At 37.5% G+C, this 23,213-nt stretch overlaps 1 protein-coding gene across 1 annotated transcript; it reads right to left on the bottom strand.

Moving 5' to 3' along the window:
• Positions 1 to 288: 288 nt before the first annotated feature.
• On the bottom strand, positions 289 to 19,882 carry LOC117524480 (ankyrin repeat domain-containing protein 10-like). The gene is given in 6 exon segments (XM_034186275.1): positions 289 to 1,369; positions 4,093 to 4,120; positions 4,122 to 4,359; positions 13,326 to 13,417; positions 16,180 to 16,332; positions 19,552 to 19,882. Coding segments are annotated over 6 exon segments (990 nt in total). The 5' UTR covers positions 19,756 to 19,882; the 3' UTR covers positions 289 to 1,094.
• Between the last annotated feature and the right edge of the window lie 3,331 nt (positions 19,883 to 23,213).

The raw sequence follows: 23,213 nt of genomic DNA, 5'->3' as shown, positions 1-23,213 counted from the left end.
TTTTTTTACCCCCTCTGGGCAAGTTAGATGAATCCCAACCCATCTGTGGAATGGGGACACCTGTGTGCTCCATTATCTGTATCGGGACGATGTAACACTGTTCTTTCTGACACCATGTTTCTGTTTTACTGATAGTAAACAGACAAAGCAAACTTGCTCAACTCAATAATTAAAATTAGATTTGCGTTTTCTCACTAAAAAAACTGCAGCAAATGTAATTATATAGACCGTAAATATTGTATATGCTGTATCAACATGGCCACCTACATGGGGGGAGGCAACTATATGTAGATATGTAACACTCATTCCAAGCTTTTGAAAACATATTCACTGGTGCAGATATACACTAATGAACAGAATGAATTCTCTATTCCATTTTCGCTAATTAATACCCTAAATCTTATACACTGTAGCTTTAAAGTTTATATCCTGACAGCAAGTATTTTCCAAATAAAAACAGCAGTGTGTAACGCACAGCAGCAGAAAATGACGTTTCTCAGGGCGGAATCGAATATCGCTACCAGCGAGGCCTTTAACTGATCATGAAATACAAACAATACCTGAACCATTTAATTTAGCATATTCAACTCAGAAAACTAATTTACTCTCTTGCTATAATAGTAAGAAATGTGGGTTGAAATAATTGTTAGCCTGGATAATTTGAAAACAGGAATTTAAGACTCCATTTTACTTTTCACAAACACGTGGTTTAACTGTGAAAGATTAAAAAAAAAAAAAAAGAGGAAAGGCACAGAACGTCTACAATGTCAAGCTGTTTAAGCAGCTTAATGCTCTGATATAATGTTCATCTGCATGCTTAATATACTCATAATGCCTACTTTTACCTGCTAACATTAGTACCGATGTAGCGGGTGGGTACAATTAAGGATTATAAAGCAAATATCCATTTAATCCGGATGCAGTAACTGTTCATGTGTGACAAAGCAATCGTAACACTTTTAGCCATTAGGTACATGGAAAAGTAGAAAATACACAAACACTGCTGAACATTCAAAAACAAACGTGTGACTCTCTGTATATAACAATATGCAATAAAACAGAAATGGATGGTAACAGAAGAACACACCAAGTCTCTACAGATATGCGTAAGAGTTGGTCCAGCGACAAGGCGTCTGCATAGATGCCACAGTGATGACCTCTAGCTCTTTCGGCACAGGGCTCGACCTGTGCTGGATCCCCTGATCCTCACAGTGTGCCGGTGCAAACCCATTCAGCCCAAATGCAAAGCGTCCTGGCGCATCTGAGTTCCCAATAGGGGTCACCTCCACTTCTATGGTACCGTTTTGGAATCCTCCAGTGCCACCCAGTGGCCCGTTCATATGCAGCAACTCCAGCGGCATGCCCAGCCCTAAACAATGACAAAGGGCAACAACGACTATGTTTAAATGGACAGCAATGTGATTTATTAACCCAGTTAAGGCAACACTTTCAACACTTCAGTGCAGTGTAACCAGGGTATCCAGATTATCTTAACCTGAACGCAATCATACGCAGTAAGAAATAATCCAGGTAAAACATGGAGTATTACAATCTTAGTCGCATTATTGAAGAGCACATAACACCATAATGAAAATATTCTCTTGTTTAGACTAAGGTCAATAGTTGCATTATTGCTGTCCATGTAAACATAGTGAATGACAAAATAGTTTTGCTTTAAACTTAACCAGCCTTCATTTGAGGGCATTCTGAAAGTCTAGAACAAGGTAGAACTAAGGTTCATGCTTTTAATACATGGTATATGTTCAGTCCAGTTCAGTTGATTTCACACTGCAAATGCTGCATTTGCCTGAAGAACTTTTCACTGTGTATTTAGGTCCTGACAACACCCATGCAGGCTGCTTCTCCCTATATTTGACATTGATTGGCTTGTAGACGTGTGTGCCTTGAGGCAACTTTGTTGTGATTTGGTGCTATATAAATGACATAAACTGAAACTGAATTGTGTGCATCTGGCATTGGATTGTCAATTTAGCAAACCATTCCATTTGAATGGATTCAATTCAATTTATTTATACAGTGCCAATCACAGCATAAGTTGCCCTAAGGCACTTCACAAGAGTTAGCTCTAACCTTACCCCCCCACCCCAAGCAAAGACATTGCCAACACTGGTAGGCATTTTGTTTTTTATTACAGGAAGAAACTTCAAGCAGACCAGACTCAATGGAGTGATTTCTGCTTTGGCCATATTACCAATAACAGAACAAGGGAAAAAAAAATGGCAATGATGCAAAGTCAGAAATGTTGCAGCTATGCATAGTACAAAGAATCCAGTGCTTGCAACAATCGGATGGCTCACGCAAAACAATGGACACTTTTCCATTTTCAGGACACAGGCTAAAGCTCCTTGTTTTCATTACTCATTAAGTTAGTTTTTCAAACAGAAAGCAAAGTTATATTTATATGTTTAATTTTTTTCTGGAAAAAAAAAAAAAAAAAAAAAAGCAAAACAAAAGTTCCGATCCATGGCTTAAAAACCATGCCAATCCAATTTTGGCTTTTGTGATCTATGACACCCCTCATATTTACCACCTGCCACAAGACAGGGAGACAAAACAGGCATTTATTGTTTAACAAGGAGAAAAGACGGACAGTGAGAGATAAACTATTTAAGTGCAGAGAATCACCCAGGTCTGATCAGAAAAACATTAAAGATTTGTGTCACATTACAGAGGAATTGGGTTATAACCTCATAAAAGTTTAAACTTTTAAAAGGAACCATCAGAGCCAGACATTCCTGTTTTGATACAACACCATGCAAATGCCAAAATATTACATCTTTCAATTAATTAATGTCCCTTATTTTCTTCTACTGTTAATGGGAGATGATAATATGCCTCAACTTCCTGTAACTTGGCCAAAAGTTAGAACCATCCAAAAAGTGTTTTCACACTGCAAACAAACCAATCACGGTTCTGTTTGATCCGGTCCGAGACCACCTCTTTTGGGCAGATCAATTATGACTGGATCATGGTCTGAGGCAGGTTTCAGACCGGCAATTTTGGTTTGGACCAAATTAAAAAGTCCAAAAGTCTGGACAAAAGAAGGCATATGTGAAATATGTATCACAGCAGGCCAGTTCTAAATCAGTTGGCAAACCTTATGTCAGCTACTGTTATTTTGTTGTTCTTTTTAGAAAGTTCACTTCTAGCCATCACCATTTCTACACTGCAAACCCACAAATTTTACCAAATATATCTAATTTCCAAACAAACTATCCAATCTACAACTAAAAAAAAAGACATGATCACCTAACAAGTTAAATTTCAATAATACACAAGGGAAGCACCCTGTCTTGAGCCATATTTAAGAAACATGCTTTACTTGACTCACCACAAGATTTTTAAGATGCTGTATTATTTGTTTAAAAGCGTAACCCTTAACTATAATAATAAAAATATAAGGCAATGCTAAAAATACCCTCGGCTGTATGAGCATTGTGTTCTGTATAATTTGCAGCTGTTTAAGTAATTAAAGAGGTTATATTTACACACAAACGAAACAGAGATTTTCTACCATCCTGTGACTTCACCACACTAACGTCCGCTAAATTTTTGTAAATCCTTCCAGAGGTGTTATAGGTTACAAACACAGCATTTTTAGTTTTAGAAGTGTTTATTTCTCACTAGCTTGTATATAATATATGAGAAAGGTGTCATTTTTAGCCAAAAAATTAAGCAAAGTTAGCACCTAGCGATAGCAGGAAGCGACATCACCACACTCACGCGCCAACGTCCGCGAGATCATGCCAAAAAAAAAAAAAGTACAGATGTGACATTTTAATGTCTTAAAATACCTCTTAAACTAGGTCAAGGTTAGACATCTTCGAATTTGTCCAAGGTCTGTGTCCCAAGAATGTTCCCTGTGAATTTGAGAATCTGGCAGTAATAGAATTGGACTTATGCTGTACACAGATGGACGGACGGACGCCAGGTCTTTGCAATACCCAATGACCATATGTTGGCTTCGGGTAATGAAGCTCTCTAAGTTTGGACCATTGGTATAAAAAAAAAAAAAAAATTTAAACCAAGCAGCAAATGTAAAACTTACATCTGATGATCTTATGGACCTACCGTTGGGTCTGGCTTTCTTCACTGGGTTTTGTCTCTATGCCCTCAGAGGACCTCTTTCTGTTGGGCATGCCATTTAAGAAGCTCCGTCCCTGGATAGTGGGGTGAGTGTGGCTCCCATTCTGGGTGATGTTGTACAGAATTGACCCGTTATGGGACTGAGCCATGTTTTGTTGGAGGTTCTGGGCATTGGACAAAACCTTGGCGCACTCACGGAATCCCTGTGCGTGGGCCAGGTCAGCAGCAGTCAGCCCACTGGCATTCCTCATGCTGCACAACGGGAGGGCAAGTGTTAGAGACCGTCAACGAGTGCCATGGTCACACACAAGCGCACACCCACCCACACGCGCACAGACACATACACACTCATGACGCAAATACACACACATATACAAAAACACAAATGTACAGCAATGGCCTGTGCTGCTCTACTCTGTCACATCCTCGTCATCATCTTCAAAAGATGACAACTGATCCCTTCCGGATCATTTGCATTTTCCTTAATGAAACTAAATTCTGGAATCTGTTGCCAAATTATTCGGAAATCATCTGCTGAAAGAGGACACGATTAAGACAACTGATGGTGGGCACTGATTTTATTTTACAGAATACCTGAAACAGTCCAACATGTTGGCTGAAATGCTGAAGATTTAACATCATGTGATCCATTGAAATGAGGAGGTATTTTGTGAGATGATGGAGAACTCAAGAGTCTTTTCTGCAGGACTGTTTGGACATCAAGGGTGAAAAAAATGCAATACTGGCACTGCTGAAGGAGATCTGCTCTAAACTAGTGGTGCAAAGACAAGACTGCAACCAAGAATATCTTAAAGAAAGTCTGAATATGGAAGTAGGCACGCTGCAAACTTTCAAAGCACGTCTGGATGTCGATAACAAAAAGGATGTAGAGGGAATTCTTTGGTGCGGGGGATGCTGTACAGTTGGAAACATTTTTTTCCTCTCGAAGATTTGCAGGTTTATTGTCCAAAAGTGATCCTCTAAGGAACCAGTTGTATCTTCCATGAAAACACCACAGAATCATCAAGAAAGAAAATTAAATGACACTGCTCAGCATCTTCTTGAAAGAATCTAATCTTCAGCTTGAAGATGAGCAAGAAGTACATCACCTTGAAAACAAACAGTATTATTACATGATTTTTTTTTCCTCCCCCGTTCAGTTGTGTTAATCATTTCCGGGTGCAGCAGGAATCATGTGACCCTTGAAAACAATGAATGAACAAACGGTGTAGTAAAAGAGTGTTGGCTTGAAAATCAATTTCAATCATACAGATAGTGTTTGGAATGTATGAAGTAATTTCACTGGTCACCCCCCCCCCCCCCCCCCCCCCCCCAAAAAAAACAACTAAATATATAACTCAAAAATAAGATATCCTTCATAAAATAATTTTTTTTTCCTACACATGATGCTTATAAATTGCTGCATCTGGTCATTATATTTGCTTAAAATGATTTTTTTTTTTTTTGCCACTGTGAAATTAAAGTGCAAGTTCAACATTTAAGTTTGGCAGATTGTGACAGAAAATAAATATATAAAATAAAAACATGACAAAATGTTGACCAAGTCATTTCAGTTCATTGAGGATTTTTCCCCCCTCTAATGTATCAACTATTAAACACAATGAGCACTTGTTCTAAAGCAGAGTACGACCATCCTACAAAAACAGTTCTGTGAACAAGCTCTAGCTTTGTGAACAAAGTGGGAGTTTAAGGCTCATGACCATTGTGCATGTTTTACCAAAAATCACAAAGTTGATATCGCACCACAGAATACTTGGTGTGATGAAAATAAATGGAATGACTGGACAACACAATTTATACTGTAAATAATAATATAACAACAACATCAACAATGAAAAAAGCCCTGTTGCTAAGTTACTAAGCCCAAGTGACATTGACTTCCATACAGCAGTGAAAATTTTAGTCAGGTTGTCTTACCATTTGGTCATTCAATGTGGTTCGGAATTTGTTCTCTCCCTGAATCTTTTTCTAAATATTTGTGTGAAAAACAGAGATTTCAAGAACTAGGTGTGTATGAAAACATTCAATCAAGAATCAAATTTTAATAAAAGAAAAGAAAAAAAAAAAATCACACAGTAACTTGTAACACATTACCCGTCCCCTTCAAATTAACGCTTCCATCAGTTATTTATTTATTTGTTGTTTTTTTTTACTGAAACCATTTCGAAATAAAGTAGAAGTACTGGTCTCACTCTAAGGAAGATAAATTGTATCAAGTATTTTTAGTTAAACTGTGCACAAACCAACAGCTAGCTACTGCAAACATTCATCCTCCCTCTTTTGTGATAAAATAATTCTCAGAGGCAAGCCACATAAATGACAGACTCGAAAGGCAACAAGGTTATAAAAACAAACACTACAGTGAATAATGTCACGCAACTAATGGCACTGCTTTAATTTTAAACAAGCAGCTGCTGTCAGTGACATGTTGCCATTGTTTTCACGTTTAAATGCTACACAAATATGCCGTTTGTTAAATGGACAGCTAATCTGTTAACTGTGGAGTCCTGTGTGTGACCTCCAGTCAAACTCCATCAGAAATTTGCTGAATCCCTCAAATGCAAGTCATTTCTCTCACATCCAACACAATACTGAAAGAGACAAACAGTTCAACCTACATTTTAAGGGAATAAAATGTAGGTTGTTACAACCTAAACATTGTATTATAATTATATCAGTGCTTTCACAACTAGACTAGCTGGATAATCATCGACAAAGCAGTCAGTGTTCCACCACTTCAATAATAAAATGTTCCAATTAAATTCTGTTCAAGTAAACAGTTTCAAAGTTTGAATTACATTGTTTTACAAAATACAAAAAACAACATACTTGTATCTCAGTAGTTCTTTTAAAAATGTAAAACTCTCTACAAGTTTTATTCCAGCAATTACAGAGCATTGGACTGATAACGATCAGCTACTCAAAAATAATAATCTATTAATAATTTAAGCCATTTATCAAAAAAAAAATCCATTATTACTTGACAAACTATTGCACAGTTATAAACTGTTTTTCAACAAATTATTAACCACTTTAAACTGCTTTTAAAATTATTCAAAATTGTGTTAAATGGGTTCTAACATCAAAATAAGCGATCTGTTTGCTTACTAAAGCAAACAGATCTCAATAGTAACATGTGAAACTCTCAGTCTGGTTAATTTGGAGCTAATCTATAAAACCAGAAAGTAGCAGATTATAAAGTGGTTTTAAACAGATGTAAGATGCTGTCAAAATTGTTTTCACTGTTGTCAAGAAACAAGTGATTATCTTTACATTTTCCAGTGGTATTTGGTAAAAAAAAAAAAAAAAAAAGTAATTCGAAGATGGAATCTTGAAATTTTGGTAGGTATTAATGAAATATTTTCATACAGTAAACAAATACCCATAATTAAATTATCTAGTTACACCAATAGACTAAAAAGCAACAATATGGTTAAAATTCTGAGTCATTCCTTCAGTGAGACCTGAACTCTACAATATATCGTGATCCAATGTAATGACAGAAAACAAACTGGCTCATATTTGGCTTAAAAGGAAGCGTTAATTCTTTGTAAATGCCTGGTATGCTTTGCTTTTCTGCCCTAAGCACAATATGCATCTTCTCTAACTGTCCTCTAACCTTCCAGAGGCAGCCTAATATCATCATGCTACATGTTGATATGGGACTCACGTAATTAAACCTGTCCTTATAAAGAGCTCCTATGGTTAGTTCACAAAAATAAAAACAAAACAAAATTTAAAATAAAACAAACTAGTTATAGGAATAATCATGGATAATAAGCAAAGCATGCAGGTCTAAAACTTTTGCTTTTTTGATTCATAAAATCCTAGCATTAAAACCAATCACCGCAAGAAATACCTCAACAGTTTGCCAGTGTGTAGATAGGAAGCGATAGTGAGAACACTCAATGCCACAACAGTGCGGCTATCCCAGGGAACGGGGCAGACTCAGCAGTGTCTATGCTCCCCCTTTCTAGGATTACTTGAAAAAACCAAGTCATTTCCAATTCAATGGCTGAAAAACATTAAGACGTATGGTTCTGTTTCTGTTAACAGAATAGAAAACTTATTTTGTAACTTATTGTCACTTTCATGAAGGAAAGGGTGACAAAGATTAGATGTCAAAACAGACTATGATACTGTAAGAATTAATACTGTAACATGGAAAATAAAACATTTCTTTATATAGAAATAATCTTTTGTACAGTGAAATGACAGTAAATAACCAGTGCAACAAGATGAGTGTTAGCATTAAACACATAGTTCAGTATATGCTGCTAAGCAAATCTATCCCATTTCACTCAGCTGCTCTGTAAAACTTTGTCTGCACTCTCCTCCTCACTGCCAGTCTCTAAACACTGTCCCACCTCTTAAATTAATCATTAACCAACCTTTGAGGCTCATGACAAAAGACGTCCATGCTAGTTTCTAAATCAGAATTGTTATTCGCTGTCTGAAATTAATACTACTTAAGATTTTGTTGTTTTGGGTTTGTTATTTTGGGCTACCTACCCACCAAAATTAAAACTCCGTGTCCTCGTTGCAAAGGGTGGAAACAGGATAAGATAGGACAGACCAAGTATGGTGGGAATCTACAGTCGCCACAATGGTCTTCCAAAGTTGCCCTGACACATTGCTGCCAGCTGGTGGGCTCAGGAAGCTAGTAATAGATCATCTACAGGCTCAACGTCACATACAAAGATGGAAGTAGTTGCACCAGAAAGAAGAATGTCAAAGAGAATGTGGTGGAGGGGAAGCTTACACACAAGTCTATGCTGCATGCAAACAGAAGCTACTCCTCAAGAATATCTATGACAAGCTGCACAACATTGCAGGCTGCATCGCTCCAACTGACACTCTATACCAGATGGGAAACCTCAATGGCCACCTTGGTGGAGACAGAAAGCACTATAAGCAGAGACTTGTGACTCCAACATCAAAAGCCAGATTGACTTAATGCTGATGAGGGAATGCCACTAAAGAACAAGCCCTGGCTCAAGAGCTGCACCAAACAGAACCAATGGAACAGCATACAAAGCTTACTCATGAAGATAAAGCCTGTCAACAATCAGAAAGACCGCATCAGAAAACATGGTTCAACAAAGTGACAAGAGGAAAAGAGGATAAAGGTCAACACTCTCTACATCAAACTACCAAGTCAAGAACAGCCAGTCACGACCGTCTAAGAATGGTAGGAATAAAGAAATCGACCTTTAACGGTAGCAGAAGACGCTGTGGGAAAAGACACTAAACTGCAACAGAAGAGAAGTAAGTCCTGTGCAGGCTCAGATACCCTTCAGGCTGGTGCTTATCCCCAGATACTGTAGCGTGAAGCAGATAAGCCAACAAATCCCTGGACGGGATGCAGACCATCATAGGTTACTTCCAAGTCAAGGCTGGTACCATTGACAGATGGGTGGATTAAGACAATGCAGATGAAGTGTCTTGTCCAAGGACACAAACAGGCAGCCTGTAGCACATATGTGAAATTGAACCCAGGTCTATGTATTGGTAGCCCAATTCCTATCCCAAACAGCCACCTGACAGAATACAAAACAAGGAGATATGCAGAATACTAAAAAGGTTTTCAAACCAACAACACAAAGATGGGAAGTAGTAAGTGTAGGTGTTACAGTAAAAGAAAACATTCTCAGAGAGGACAGCAAACACAAGTGCAGATTCATAGTTCCCCCTCAGTTCAGGACACCCTCACTGCTTTTTGGCAGTTCTGCCATCAGTCTTGTTGGGAGATGAACCTAATGTGGATGTTTTGATGATGGGAGAAAACCAATGTAGACACAAGGAGAACATGCCAACTTCATACAGACAGGAACTGGGCTTTTACTGAACTGAACCAACACTGTTCTTGTGAAGTGTGTTAGCCACCCGCCACTGTAAGGTGGGATAAGTTTACATAATAATATAATGTAAATATAAATTAAAGTATGACAGAATATATATGATTAAGGTAGAGTTAAATGTGAACATTACAACTAAAGTATAAAACCGAGATTACGAACAATTAACACTCCAAAGTTGATTCAATGAATGGCTGATAAATGGCGCAGCAATTGATAAAGACATTAATAGTTTAGATTATCAAGGGTGTAGTTTTATTTACTTTTTAAATTAAGAGTTGCCCCATTAAAATACTAGTAACTAAAATGTTGGTAAAGGTTTTAAAATGTATGTAAAACAGGACCAACATTTTCATGAGGTTTGTAAGACATTAATTCATTCAACTTAATTTAGCATCTCAAGTGCATCAACATATAAATATTTGGAATCGATCATTTTATCGGCAACTTGGCCAGCCTGTATCACATCTCTATGGCAATGTATACCAAGAAATGTTCCAGCCATTCTACAACTCTCAACAACAATTAAGAAGGAAACCAGTGAAACTGTAATCTGTATAAAAGTCAAATTATTTACGGAGCAACTGAAATAAATATCGGCAACATTTATACTATTCAGATATTTGTAAACTTTGGGAATCACTTTCAGCTCAACCACTGTAAACTTTACTACAGTATCATGGGGAGGACAGCTATTTTATTTATCAACTGTGACTTTTTTAACTGTTGTTTTTCTGGATGAGCTAAAAAAAAAATAAATAAAAAAAATAATAATAATAATTTGTCATGAGCCTCAAACCCACCTACAGTGACTTAGTTTCCCTCCCATTTGTGTCCCTTTACATTTCTGGGTCAAAAGTTATAAAAAATAAATAAAGCAATACAATTACTAGATTCTGCATGGGAGAAAAATTCAGTTTTTATTACATTTCAATATTACATTATCATCTGATTACCAAATGCACATTGCATTGCCTCAAACAGGACTGAAATATTCATTAAAATCTTTGGTCTTAATTTGGAACAATCAAAACGAAGAAAATTCACAGTGTAATGGAGACATACGGTTCACACAGATTCAATGATCTCTGGTTATAATTTCACTACAATAGTGTAAACTGTCACATATAAACACTATACAAACTACATAGTTTCGAAATTCTCTCATTTCTAATGATAAAAGGTTTCTATGTGCCAATACGTATGCGCAGTTTAGTTAATGAAACAAACAGCAACTGGTGGCACAAATACAAGTCAATTTTTAACTCCTACAAAAGCCCAATGATGACAACATATAGTTAACATATCAGTAAGGCACTGATGAGCTTGTTTTTTCTCTGCAACGTGACAATTTTCATGTTATGTGAGAAGCTACTGAAAAATATCACAAATACATAAGATACACTGCACAATTTCTGGTAGTTTTAGCTCTCCTGAAATCAATGGTGTCAAGATGAAGAGGCACATAGCTTGGCATTTAAGAAAATACACTGTAAGTTATCTTTAATTCTTTAGTGGCAAATGAAATGCATCATTACCAGATTAATCAGTGAGTATATATAGCAGCCCCTGTGAATGGTACTTCACCTCACTAATATACACGGTTAAATTTTCCACATAGTCAAAGACAAATTTATCAAACTACATTGGGAACAAGTTAAATACCACAAAAGGTAACATACATGGGCTGCTACTGCATTTACAACATGAAAGTTTTACTTTGGCGAGGCTAGTGCAGCAAAATGATAATTAGCTTCAAATGTTTAGCACCAACAAATCATGCATCTAATTTTAATTTAACCTTTATTTAACCCGGATAGTCCCATTGAGATCAAGATCTCTTTTACAAGGGAGAGTTGATAATTTTAAAGTTTTATAAAGTTTCCAATTCACCTAACTTGAAGATGTAAGGCTGAAGGTTTAGCCTTTCTTGAGCATTTGATGTTACTGTTGTGCCAATAATAACAGAATATTTGTTAAAGTACTAAGTGTGCCAAAGCACAAACACAACAAACAAATGGTGTGGTTTGACAGTCTAATGTCAAGTACTTATCTACTTCTAAACTTAACACCTGAGGAAATGTTCCTAGTTGTTTTGAACTGGTTAAATGAATGTGGTATTTGGCAATCTAGGAGTGTCCCTTATCCTATTTAGGCCTTATGACATGTTTCATAATGAAATTTATTGTATAGTTTAGTGAAATGTAGCCCGTTCATACTGACACCAAAAACAGATTCAGAAACAGAGGCCATGTGCATTTGGTCATCCAATCAAGTTGTGTGTAAGACAATAAACTAAAACAAATGTTAAAGAAAACCACACTCTAGATTAAAACAAAGATCATGCAATAAGGCCTCAGGTAACAACAGTTTATCAACGTTTACATTAAGTTGTTCTCATGTTTGGGTGATAATGATGTTGTGTAATTAAACATATTAACTTTGGACCAAAGTTAAATAGGAATTTTTCATAACATTTACCACATCCTCTAGTAACTCTCTCTGATAACACTGTTAGCTGAATGAAACACTTTTCAGTCTCACAAAGGAACTACATACAAATCAACTTGTATAAAACCAATTGTGCTTTGGCTAATACCACAACAGAGGGCAACTTAATGTGAATTGTTGCAATGATAAACAACAATTTAAGGAATTATCAAAACGTCACATTTTCAAGGGAACACCGCCACATCAGACCTAACTGCTTAAGAACACAGACACATTACTCAGGGATTAAATAGATGTAGTCATGAATGTATTTACAAGTTATAAGTTATATTTTGCAAAATGAAGTCAATATTTTATCTACACTGCCTTATTTTATAATCTGTCACAATTGTCACATAAAAGACACGGAGACAAATTTTTTTTTGTAACTTTTAAACAATTCTTCTGTGTACAATCTGGACACAGAATGTAAAGCAAGAGGCCAACATAGTGTTTTATTTCAAGAAGTTAAATTAAGTTTTTTCTTTGACATTTAAATCAGGACAAAATGGCCATCACTATTTAACAGCAATTAAATGCAAAAAGACCTAAAGATCTCTGAAACTGAAGAACTTTATTGACACAGACATGACGCATTTCTCCTCCTGGCATGTATACATCAGTCATAGGGGGGTGCAGGTGCTATAAACCATAAATAACCTGTGCATATTCTCTAACTGACCTTATTCGTCACCAACATGTAGAAATCGGATGTAAACCTAGTATTTTCCAACAGTTGTCACTGTTTATTTATTTCAATTCAGCAGTGGTCCCTTGAAAAGGTACAACTGAGATGGTGAATAGTACAGAGAAAAATAAATAAGCACGAGGTGTGGCCACAGGACTTACTCAGCTTTTGCTCCCTGATTCAAGAGAGCATTGATACAGTCCAGGCTGCCCGCACGAGCAGCCTTGTGGATGGGCGTCTCGCCCACATAGTCCTGAAAGATAAGAAAGATTGCAGTCACAAATAAACTCTGCTGTGTCCAGCAACAGTGAGCCAAAACAACCTCGTTTAAGAACCACTTGTACTAACAGATTCATTAGTACAACCTGTGTACGAGTAATTGAAGAGAACTTCCCACATTCAACAATGTTCTCGCAGGTCTGAACAAAATCTAACAGTGATCCATACCTGTAGTATGAGTTGTGCAGTTAGTCTGCAGTCACCCAAACCGTAGTTTTATGTAACTGATTGAATATTTCATTATTTTGAAGCACTTAGTTTAAAAATCCTACATAAATCACATGTCATTATCACATTAAATTCACACATATAGCCTACTTATATCATTCATTTAAGATACAATAACATATCACTTTATCAGTACCACAGCAGGAGGACGTTAAACCACTTACAGAACACAATATTCCATTAATCTCTGTAATTGAGAGTTAATAATGAACCTCTCCTATAGCAGACAGCAATAGCCTTCAATTCAATTCATTTAGAACAGCGCCAAAGCACTAAGTAGGTTGCCCCAAGGCATATATATATATATACACTCAACAAAAATATAAATGCAACACTTTTGGTTTTGCTCCCATTTTGTATGAGATGAACTCAAAGATCTAAAACTTTTTCCACATACACAGTATCACCATTTCCCTCAAATATTGTTCACAAACCAGTCTAAATCTGTGATAGTGAGCACTTCTCCTTTGCTGAGATAATCCATCCCACCTCACAAGTGTGCCATATCAAGATGCTGATTAGACACCATGATTAGTGCACAGGTGTGCCTTAGACTGTCCACAATAAAAGGCCACTCTGAAAGGTATTGAGGGAAATGGTGATATTGTGTATGTGGAAAAAGTTTTAGATCTTTGAGTTCATCTCATACAAAATGGGAGCAAAACCAAAAGTGTTGTGTTTATATTTTTGTTGAGTGTATATATATATATATATATATATATATATATATATATATATATATATATATATAAAAGTTACAGGAAGTAACCCCAAGCAGACCAGACTCAAAGGGGTGACCATCTGCTTTGGCCATAAATACCACATCAAATACAAATAAAAACAAAGCACAACAAAGAAATGTCAAACATGCAAAGACAGAGATGATGGACCTAAGCATCTAGGAACTTACTAATCCAGTGGTCATATTAAACATTTGTTCAATCAAGTGGTAAAAATCACAGACCTGTGAAATGGAACAAAGCAGGGACCCTCATAAGCAGGTGACAGTTCTATTGTGAAAAAAATTCACGCAACATCCACAACTCATCTAGTCTCCCCTCCTCTGTCCACAGTAGCAATGATGTGGAAACACTTTTCAAAAACCATTTTCTTGTCCAACCACCAATTTTATTTTAGCAACAGACATTATTATTAGCATTATTTTGGTAATTCACAACTCCCATGAATGCATGCACGCCAATTTACATACAGGTGGCTGTCAGGATGTTTACATATGCGAGTTAAACAATTTTCTGGATGTATGTATGTATGCTTGCTGAATCTGTCATGGCATGTTTGTGTGCACCCAGAGTATTAAAAAAGGTACGATAAGTTAAAAAACAAAACAAAACAACAACAACGAAAACTGTTCTTGCATGAATTGGCCATAATGTGATTGTGTCTGCCTATATATATTTGTCGGCCCTGTGATAGACTGGTGGCCTGTCCAGGGTGTGCTGCACCTCTTGCCCAATGACCACAGGGACAGGCTCCAGTGCCCCCTCTCCTCCAGTGAGCCTCTAGTGGGTTTAGAAAAATGAATGGATGTTCTTGCATGAGGCCCATTACACTCTATATTTAAAGATACCAACTGCACATTTTTGAGGAATGATGCATTTCCTGCAGCGAAAAGGAGCCAAATGTTGCCGTTTATATTTTTGACATTATAAGGAGCGGAGGAACCCATATCCCCAGCATCAGAACAGCTTGCATCTACACAGCAGAATAGCAGAGCCTGAACTTTTCACAGACCTCACTGCCACCCACACAAATTTATAGTTAGACATTAAGAGGAAAGACTCAACAGACAAAAATACACAGCAAGAAATGTGATGAGTCAGAGAAGTGACTCACATTCAGCCCTTTTCTACTAATCAAATGCCAAGTCAAAATATTTTCAGTCCAACAGCAGATGAAACATTTTTTTCTTCAAATGTGAAAATGTGATGGTTTAAACATGTAAGTCAAAAGGAAATTATGAACTATAAATCTCTGAAATATGTTTAGGGATGCAAACAGTATGTTATGTCATAGTAACCTACTAATCTGGTTATTCTCAGCAGTGCACTGGATCATGAACTGATTAATTCTGGGTAAGAAGATATACTACAGCATAATACAGGATAAGAATAATATACTAAGAAAAAAATGTCAGTAATACGTGAATATATGTTAAGAATATAGTTTGCTTCACCGCTACACTACACAGGTTGTGACCCCAAATAAGACTGATCCTCTTAATGGAAATGTCTGTGTTTAACCTCTCACAATGTTCTGCTTTAGTCACTCTGGTACATCAATCTAAACATGCAGAATTTAATCCAAGGGTGGAGTCCTTTCAGTACGGGCTGTTAAAAAAAAAAACAAAAAAAAAACTGTACATTCTCGCTCCTTAAAAATGCAGCAACAAATTCTTCTACACCTAATTGAGACTTTAGACATTTTTAATAAATCAGATTCTTTAACTCTGCTGAATGTTCAGTTTAGCATCCAGTGTGCACATCCTACCTGTTTGTTCATATCTGCACCAGCTTGGAGTAACCACAACAGACAGTCAGGGTGGCCCCCAAATGCAGCAATGTGCATGGGCGTCTGTGCAAACCTGGACGTCACAGTGTTGACACCACAGCCAATCTGAACCAGAAGCATTACGCACTCCAGCTGTCAGGAGACAAGGCCAATAAAATATACATTACACAACAACAATAATACATTTTGTGAACTTACATTATCAAACTGATTATTGCAAAGGACCCACTTTATAAAGTGACAGTTGCGTACTATGTCAAAATAGTCTTTTTCTATCTGTTTTTAATTCATACAGAAGAACTGCAAGGATTATTATCCTCTACCTGACAAACAAACTGTTGGAGGGAGATAGTCGGGAGCACCATCTGTTTCAAACATTTTCCAATATATCTCCGAGCCCTCTAGACCCAAACTGATTACAGTGGGCACATAGACAGAGGCGATATCACTTGAACTAAACACACAAAATTTTTATACAAACTTCAAGTGACTCCAAGGTAGGGCTAGATGATGTGGCAATATATATATGATCACTATACGTTTTTCTGAACACTGATCAACGGCTCCTTCTGGAAATATGCTTAGTACTATTGTTTTCTATGGTTTACTGTCATGTTGTCCCTCTAACTATCTCGACCCACTTCCCCACTCACCCACCTGTAAAACCAAATCACCCCACATAATGTATATGTCGCCCCATTGAGTAGTTTGATGAAAACTATGTAAGGAGTATAAATGATATAAAATCACACAATTCTTGTGCTGCACAAGATTAATAAACATCACCCATGTCAGACGCTTGAAGTCTTTACAAAGTGAAAACAGACTGTTTTAACCAGGTTTACTTTTCACTGACAAATGTTCTTTTGTTCAACATTTTTTTTCAATTTATTTATTTATAAAGGGACCATGTACAATAAAAACATAAATGTTTCCATTTGATGCATTGTACCAGAGTTAGCTTAAAGCTAATTTACATCTGCAGTCCCTTGACAAATCACAGTTAAAACATAAATAAAACATCACAAAAAACATAAACTCAAAGCTGCAAAACTATAAATCACCCACACAGAGATATACACTCACATCCACACAAACCTATTTACATGTTTCAAAAAAAAAAAAAAATAATAATAATAATCAGTGGTTGCAGAATTGAGTACCTTTCAGAAAATTTTTCAATTTGTTCAATTTAATGGAATCAATTCCATACTAAAACATCAATATTTCTTAGGATACAATTTTGGTGAGGGGCAACTTGCCAGGTGAATATGGGGAGATGGTTACTGGGGCCACTTCACCAGACCTTCAATATCATTATTTTCACAAACTATAACTTAATAATTTACCTAGTTTGAAGAGTATCTTGATAATGACTAAAAGATGAAGAAAGCAGAGGGTTAATTTGTTAAATTTTATATTTTATTAACAACTAGTGTAAACATTTAATTGTGCAAAAATACTTCATTTTCCTAAATAATTTAGCTTCAGTTTTATTTTACAGGTTTTTTTTTATTTTTTTACTGTATTGTAGTCAATCTGTAAACGTAGCATCTGGTTTGAAACAAACGTAATATGGTACCATATTAATAGCCGTATAGGCGACGTGAACTAACCCTAACCCTAACCAAGTGCCCTCTGGTAGCCATTTTTGGCCAATGAAAACATTGCAGAACTCAATACAAAAACATGTAATTTGGTCACTTTTCAAAGGGATCAGACTCATCAATAAACAAGCCAGAGACAAAACCAAACCAGCTAATTTCAGTAGACAATCAGTACAGCCTGAGTGTGTTTTCAGCGGGTGGCCAGTTGTGGAATTACGAATTCATGCCTTCGGATTCACCACTTAGCCGGAAGTGACGTGTACCTGCACTCTTCTATAGTTACATTTCACACTGCTATGAGGCAAAATTATATGATATATTATGTCTAACTAAAATGTGGAACGTGGAATGATTAGTCAGTTTTGAATTATGCATAATGGTCACGGGTAGCGAGTGAAGTCACCCCACTGTGAACTCGCCCCAGGTGAAGTCACCCCCCTTTTTTCGATGAAGTCACCCCACGCCAGCTATCCATGCTTTAAAGTTAGGGACCTACCAGTGTGATGTATAGAACTGGGCAGTGTTCCCTGCTTCTCCCATCAATGAGGTTTTTACCTGACAATTATATTCCCCTACCTTAAAGCATCATCTTACTAACAAAACTTGAGAAAGTACAGTGTATTATGACACTGGTATATATAAATAATTTATAACATGAACATATTAGAATTGAAATATTGTCTTACTAGAGTGGGGTGACTCCACCTGGGGCAAGTTCACAGTGTGGTGACTTCACTACAACCCAATGTCACTACACTGGAAATAGTTTATTGTGATATGAGGCTCCCCATGTTAAAAGCTCACGTTTTAACTCTTTTAAATACACTGGTGTTAAATTGTGGAACAATTTACCTAGCTACATAAAACAGGCCCCTCTAAAATGTATTTTAAAAACAGGTCAAAAATTTTCTTATGTCAGAGGTTTTGTCAGATCATAATGGGTTGGCGCGGAGAAACATAATTTCTGACGAAGTGGCAAATCCGAAGGCAAGAATTCGTACTTCTGCGACTGGCCGCCCGATGAAAACAAGGTCGGACTGCACTGTCTATTGAAATCGCCTGTTTTTGTTTTGCTTCTAACTTGCTTCTAACAGACAGCTGAAAGTCTCACTGCCTGGAATGATGAGATTTAATACACCAAGCTGAGCTGAAATGAACCATTGTACATTAAACTGACTTTCTTAACAAGTCTGACCCTTTTGAAAAGTGACTAAATTACATGCATTTGTATTGCGTGCTCCTTTGTTTTCACCCACCAAAAACGGCCACCAGAGGGCGCTCGAGGAAAGTCCGCGGCAACCCATAATTTTGTATTTTATTAATTTACACACACACACACACATATATATATATATATATATATATATATATATATATGTATATATATATATATATGTATATATACACATACATACATATATATGTGTGAGTGTTTTTCTGCGTTGTCATGGGGACCACGATGGAAATAAATCTGTGCTTTTTCATGCCGTCCTCGGCAAGTTTGCCAAATCAATCAACCAATGTAGAAATAACTGCGTTAAAAGCAAAAAAAAAAAAAAAAAAAATCCGCATTAAATTACGGGCATTCGTTGTAATGGCTTCTTTTATTAGCTATCGGTAGATAAAACAGGAACTATAATGGCCGATGCGAAACTAGCATAGTTCCCGGAGGCAATTCGCGGTTATTATCGTCACCTTTTCACCGAAACCTTCATCGTACCGACGGTTCAGAGCGCCAGCTTACCTTCCCGAAATGCGCGGCCCAGTGTATAGGCGTCCACCCGTAGAAGGTGTCCTCCACGGTCAGGTCTGCCGGGCTGGAGACGCACTGAAGCAGGCAGCGCAAGGCGGAGACATCTCCGTCCCTGCACGCGCGGTGGAGCGGGAAGCGAACATTCAGCACCTCCTCACTCGAGAATCCGGATTCACCTCCTCCCAGCGACATCATAACGGAGCAGAATGATCTTTAACAGGGGAAGGGAGAAAGAAAAAAAAAGGGAGCAGTTGTTAAAATTCTGCTCGCCGAGAGCGTGAAACAAAACGTAGCCACCCTGACTGCTGCTGTTGTTTTCTGCCTGGCAACACAAAGGGGAGGAAGAGGAGCGCGCGCGCGCTAGTGAAACTTGAGGAGCAGCAGATCAGCTGCAAAACGTGGACTGGATTTCAGATAGGAAAACTCTTCTCGGGAGCTTTCTTCTCATGCCTTTTCAGAAAGAAAAATGACATACTTTTATAAATTAGGGTTTAGGTTTATGGGTTACACTGAAGGAGTTAAGAGGCGCTCCCGAGTCCACATTTCCGGGCTTAGTGGCGGCGCCAGGAACTTTTCGTTGGGGGGGCGCTGGGGTAAAAGTAGGAGGGGCTCCACAAAATGTCGTTGAAATGAATATATAGTAAATTGCTTTATAAATACCAAGGTATATGTTTTAGTCACCCGTGCTCCTCTAAAATGTGGTATCAATGCACACACACATCATTTAGAATGATTGCAAGTTCAGTAAACTTGCACATAGGTATAAATAAAGACAAGTGAATTTTTAAGAGCGGCCGTAAAAAATATTTAGGAAACCTAAATTTTTGGAGTATGGAGTTAAATTTGTCTCATTAATACTTGCAAATGCACAGAGGGTGATTTACAAATATCCTTTTGATTTGTACACGTGCAAACACAAATTTCTGATTTGTAACGTGTGTGGGTTTTTACAAATAAATGTTTATTTGCAAAACTGAAAATTTTGTTTGCGAAGGGTGATTCAGCATTGATGGATCACCGAACACACATATTCATCACTTTGCTCAGTTACGCAATATTGAGACATTCTCAGTGCAAAACTGCAGTTGAGATCCACAAATATGTCAGTCGCTATTCACATTATTGGCAGAATTATTGGGGGGGGCTGAGGGGGGCTTGGCTTATTATTGGATGGGCTTAAGCCCCCCCAAGCCCCCCCTTGGTGCTGCCACTGTCCGGGCTGTACCTCCCCTCCTATGTGGACGGCCTGCCTTTGTGCTTTGTTCTTCAAGATACAGTATGTAGAATATAGTGACATCTAGTGGTGAGGTTGCGCATTGCATTATGCCATCACTGGTCAGTTATTTGTTACTTGCTATTCGATTTTGCCTGAATTTTCCAAGGTTTACCGACCATTGTACTTCCGGCTCCGGCTCTTTTGTAACCCACGATGTATTCAGAAAAAAAAATCTATTAAATAGGCCTAAATGAGATTAGAAAACCACAAACAAAGTGGTAACAGATACATACCCTGAAACACAACCGCATCCCGTGGGTAGCTTTAACCGCGTTTAAACCTCAAGTTTTGCTGATGTGTACACATAACAGGTGCATGTTGCGCTATTGTTGAATTTCATTCACTTTATAAAGAAAACTTTATTCCCAGTGCTGGTAGGAATAATGCAAATTAGTTTGTGTAGACAATAACTCAAAAATAATAACAGCTATCATCTTATAATTCACAAAAAAAGTGCTCATAGTGATGATGAACTGATTAGTTCATGATGAACTTTGATGTGCCAGAGCAATCCCAAAAGCAAGTTTGTTTTGCCCACAATCTAAAAAATAAATAAATAAGGTAACAAATTGCATAAATCTTTTTAAGCAATTCCAGCTCAGTCAATGCCATGAACTCACTCATTCATCTTCAACCGCTTACTCCAATTAAAGGTCACAGGTCGCTGAAGCCTATCCCAGCAGTCATAGGGCGTGAGGCGGGTGCACCCTGGACAGCACGCCAGTCTGTCACAGGGCCACATATAGACAAACAAACACATTCACGCACACTTAAAAAGTTCCAGTCCACCTAACCGGCATGTTTGGGAGGAAGCCGGAGCACCCGGAGGGAACCCATGCAAACACGAGGAGAACATGCAAACTCCACACAGAAAGGTCACAGGTAGGAATCGATCCCATGACCTTCTTGCTGTGAGGCAACGGTGCTAACCACTAAGCCACAGTGCTGCCCAGGCCATAAAGTTTTAAAATTAATTAAGTAAGTAGTTTAGTACAATTGAGAAAGAATCATATTGATCCAACTTAATTAAAAGGTTTTAGTGTTATTCAGGTGTCAATATTTTCATCTAAGTTTTCCTAACTGTATTTTCTTCCATTCTGCTCTGAAATGTCCATGCAAATTTTTTAAAACTTTGTTTTTTTGAGGATTAGTAATTTATTTCACTTAAATCAGAATAAAGTACTCATATTCTCACATGTTAATAAACTCATTTGCTGTTCACAAACGTCTTCAATAAAAATTGTCCTGTCAATCCTGCATCCCCTCTCCTGTTTCGTCTGATATTTTTCTAATCTACTTTAATCTCCTGTCCACTCAATCCCCATTTACCTCAAAACACACCCCAGTGAAAAAGAATTAGATTTTGCATTGAAGTTGAGGGAACTATTAGCAGCACGAGGTAAGAAAAGTCTTTTCTTTTACCTTCTGCCGCATTGGACAGCACATTTCAGCGTCACTTTCTCACTAAGATGCTGTATATCCTTTTCACCACTAGATGGGAGTAGAGAAGCAGAAGTGGAGAAACAGCGGTTGTTGAGGCAAAGTGTTACTTTTTTGTCCACTGGAGGGAGACACAGACCACATTTGTTGGTCAACTTTTGGTGCAATAATAATGTCGAGTTCCCTGCAAAGCCAAAGATGTCAGTGTGGTGAGACCAGGAGGAGACTCAGTGATCTGAGTCATTGTTGGGATCCTATAACAGCTGGGCCCTCGCATGGTTGCCTATACTTTCCTAAATATCTAGTTGTAACAAATATTCTGGAATAGTAAATGAAATTTGAAAACTCCAACCAGTAAAAAGACTGAAATTGTAAAGCGTACTGTTACAGACGAGCAATATTGTTTTTCTAGATATAAACAGTGGCGGCTCCAGGGTTTTTCATCTTGTTCCACTGGGTGGGATGATTACTTGTTGGTGGAGTGACATAATTTGCAGTACATGTGAAAATATGCATTTCAAGTGTCTTATACATAAATGTATTCATTTAAAGTATTTTACACATACAGTACACAATTGATAGGGCTAACTGTAGCAACTGTTGACATTCTGACAGGACACAAAAAAGGTGAAAGCTAAATTCAGATTAGCTGCAAATCAGGGCGAAAAACAGCTGGCGTTTCTCGCTTGATTGGTGTTCCTGGGGCGTGACCTGCTTGTAGTTACTTAGCGTTACTGTGCACAATGTTTAAATAGATTACAAAGGAGAATTATAAGGAAGGTTATAAAAGCAACACTGTCACTATGAACTTTTACTTCATGCTTGATTGCTTAATGGAACCAACGTTTGATCAGTTTGTTTCAGTCTCGAGTCTTTCATAATGATGTTCCTGTATCTGTTAGCATGCTAACATTTGTCTGTCTTCTGAGTCAGTTCA

The sequence above is a fragment of the Thalassophryne amazonica genome, chromosome 14, assembly GCF_902500255.1.
Source record: "Thalassophryne amazonica chromosome 14, fThaAma1.1, whole genome shotgun sequence".
In the NCBI taxonomy this organism is placed as follows: domain Eukaryota; kingdom Metazoa; phylum Chordata; class Actinopteri; order Batrachoidiformes; family Batrachoididae; genus Thalassophryne; species Thalassophryne amazonica.
This window is presented reverse-complemented; position numbering and strand designations above follow the sequence as displayed.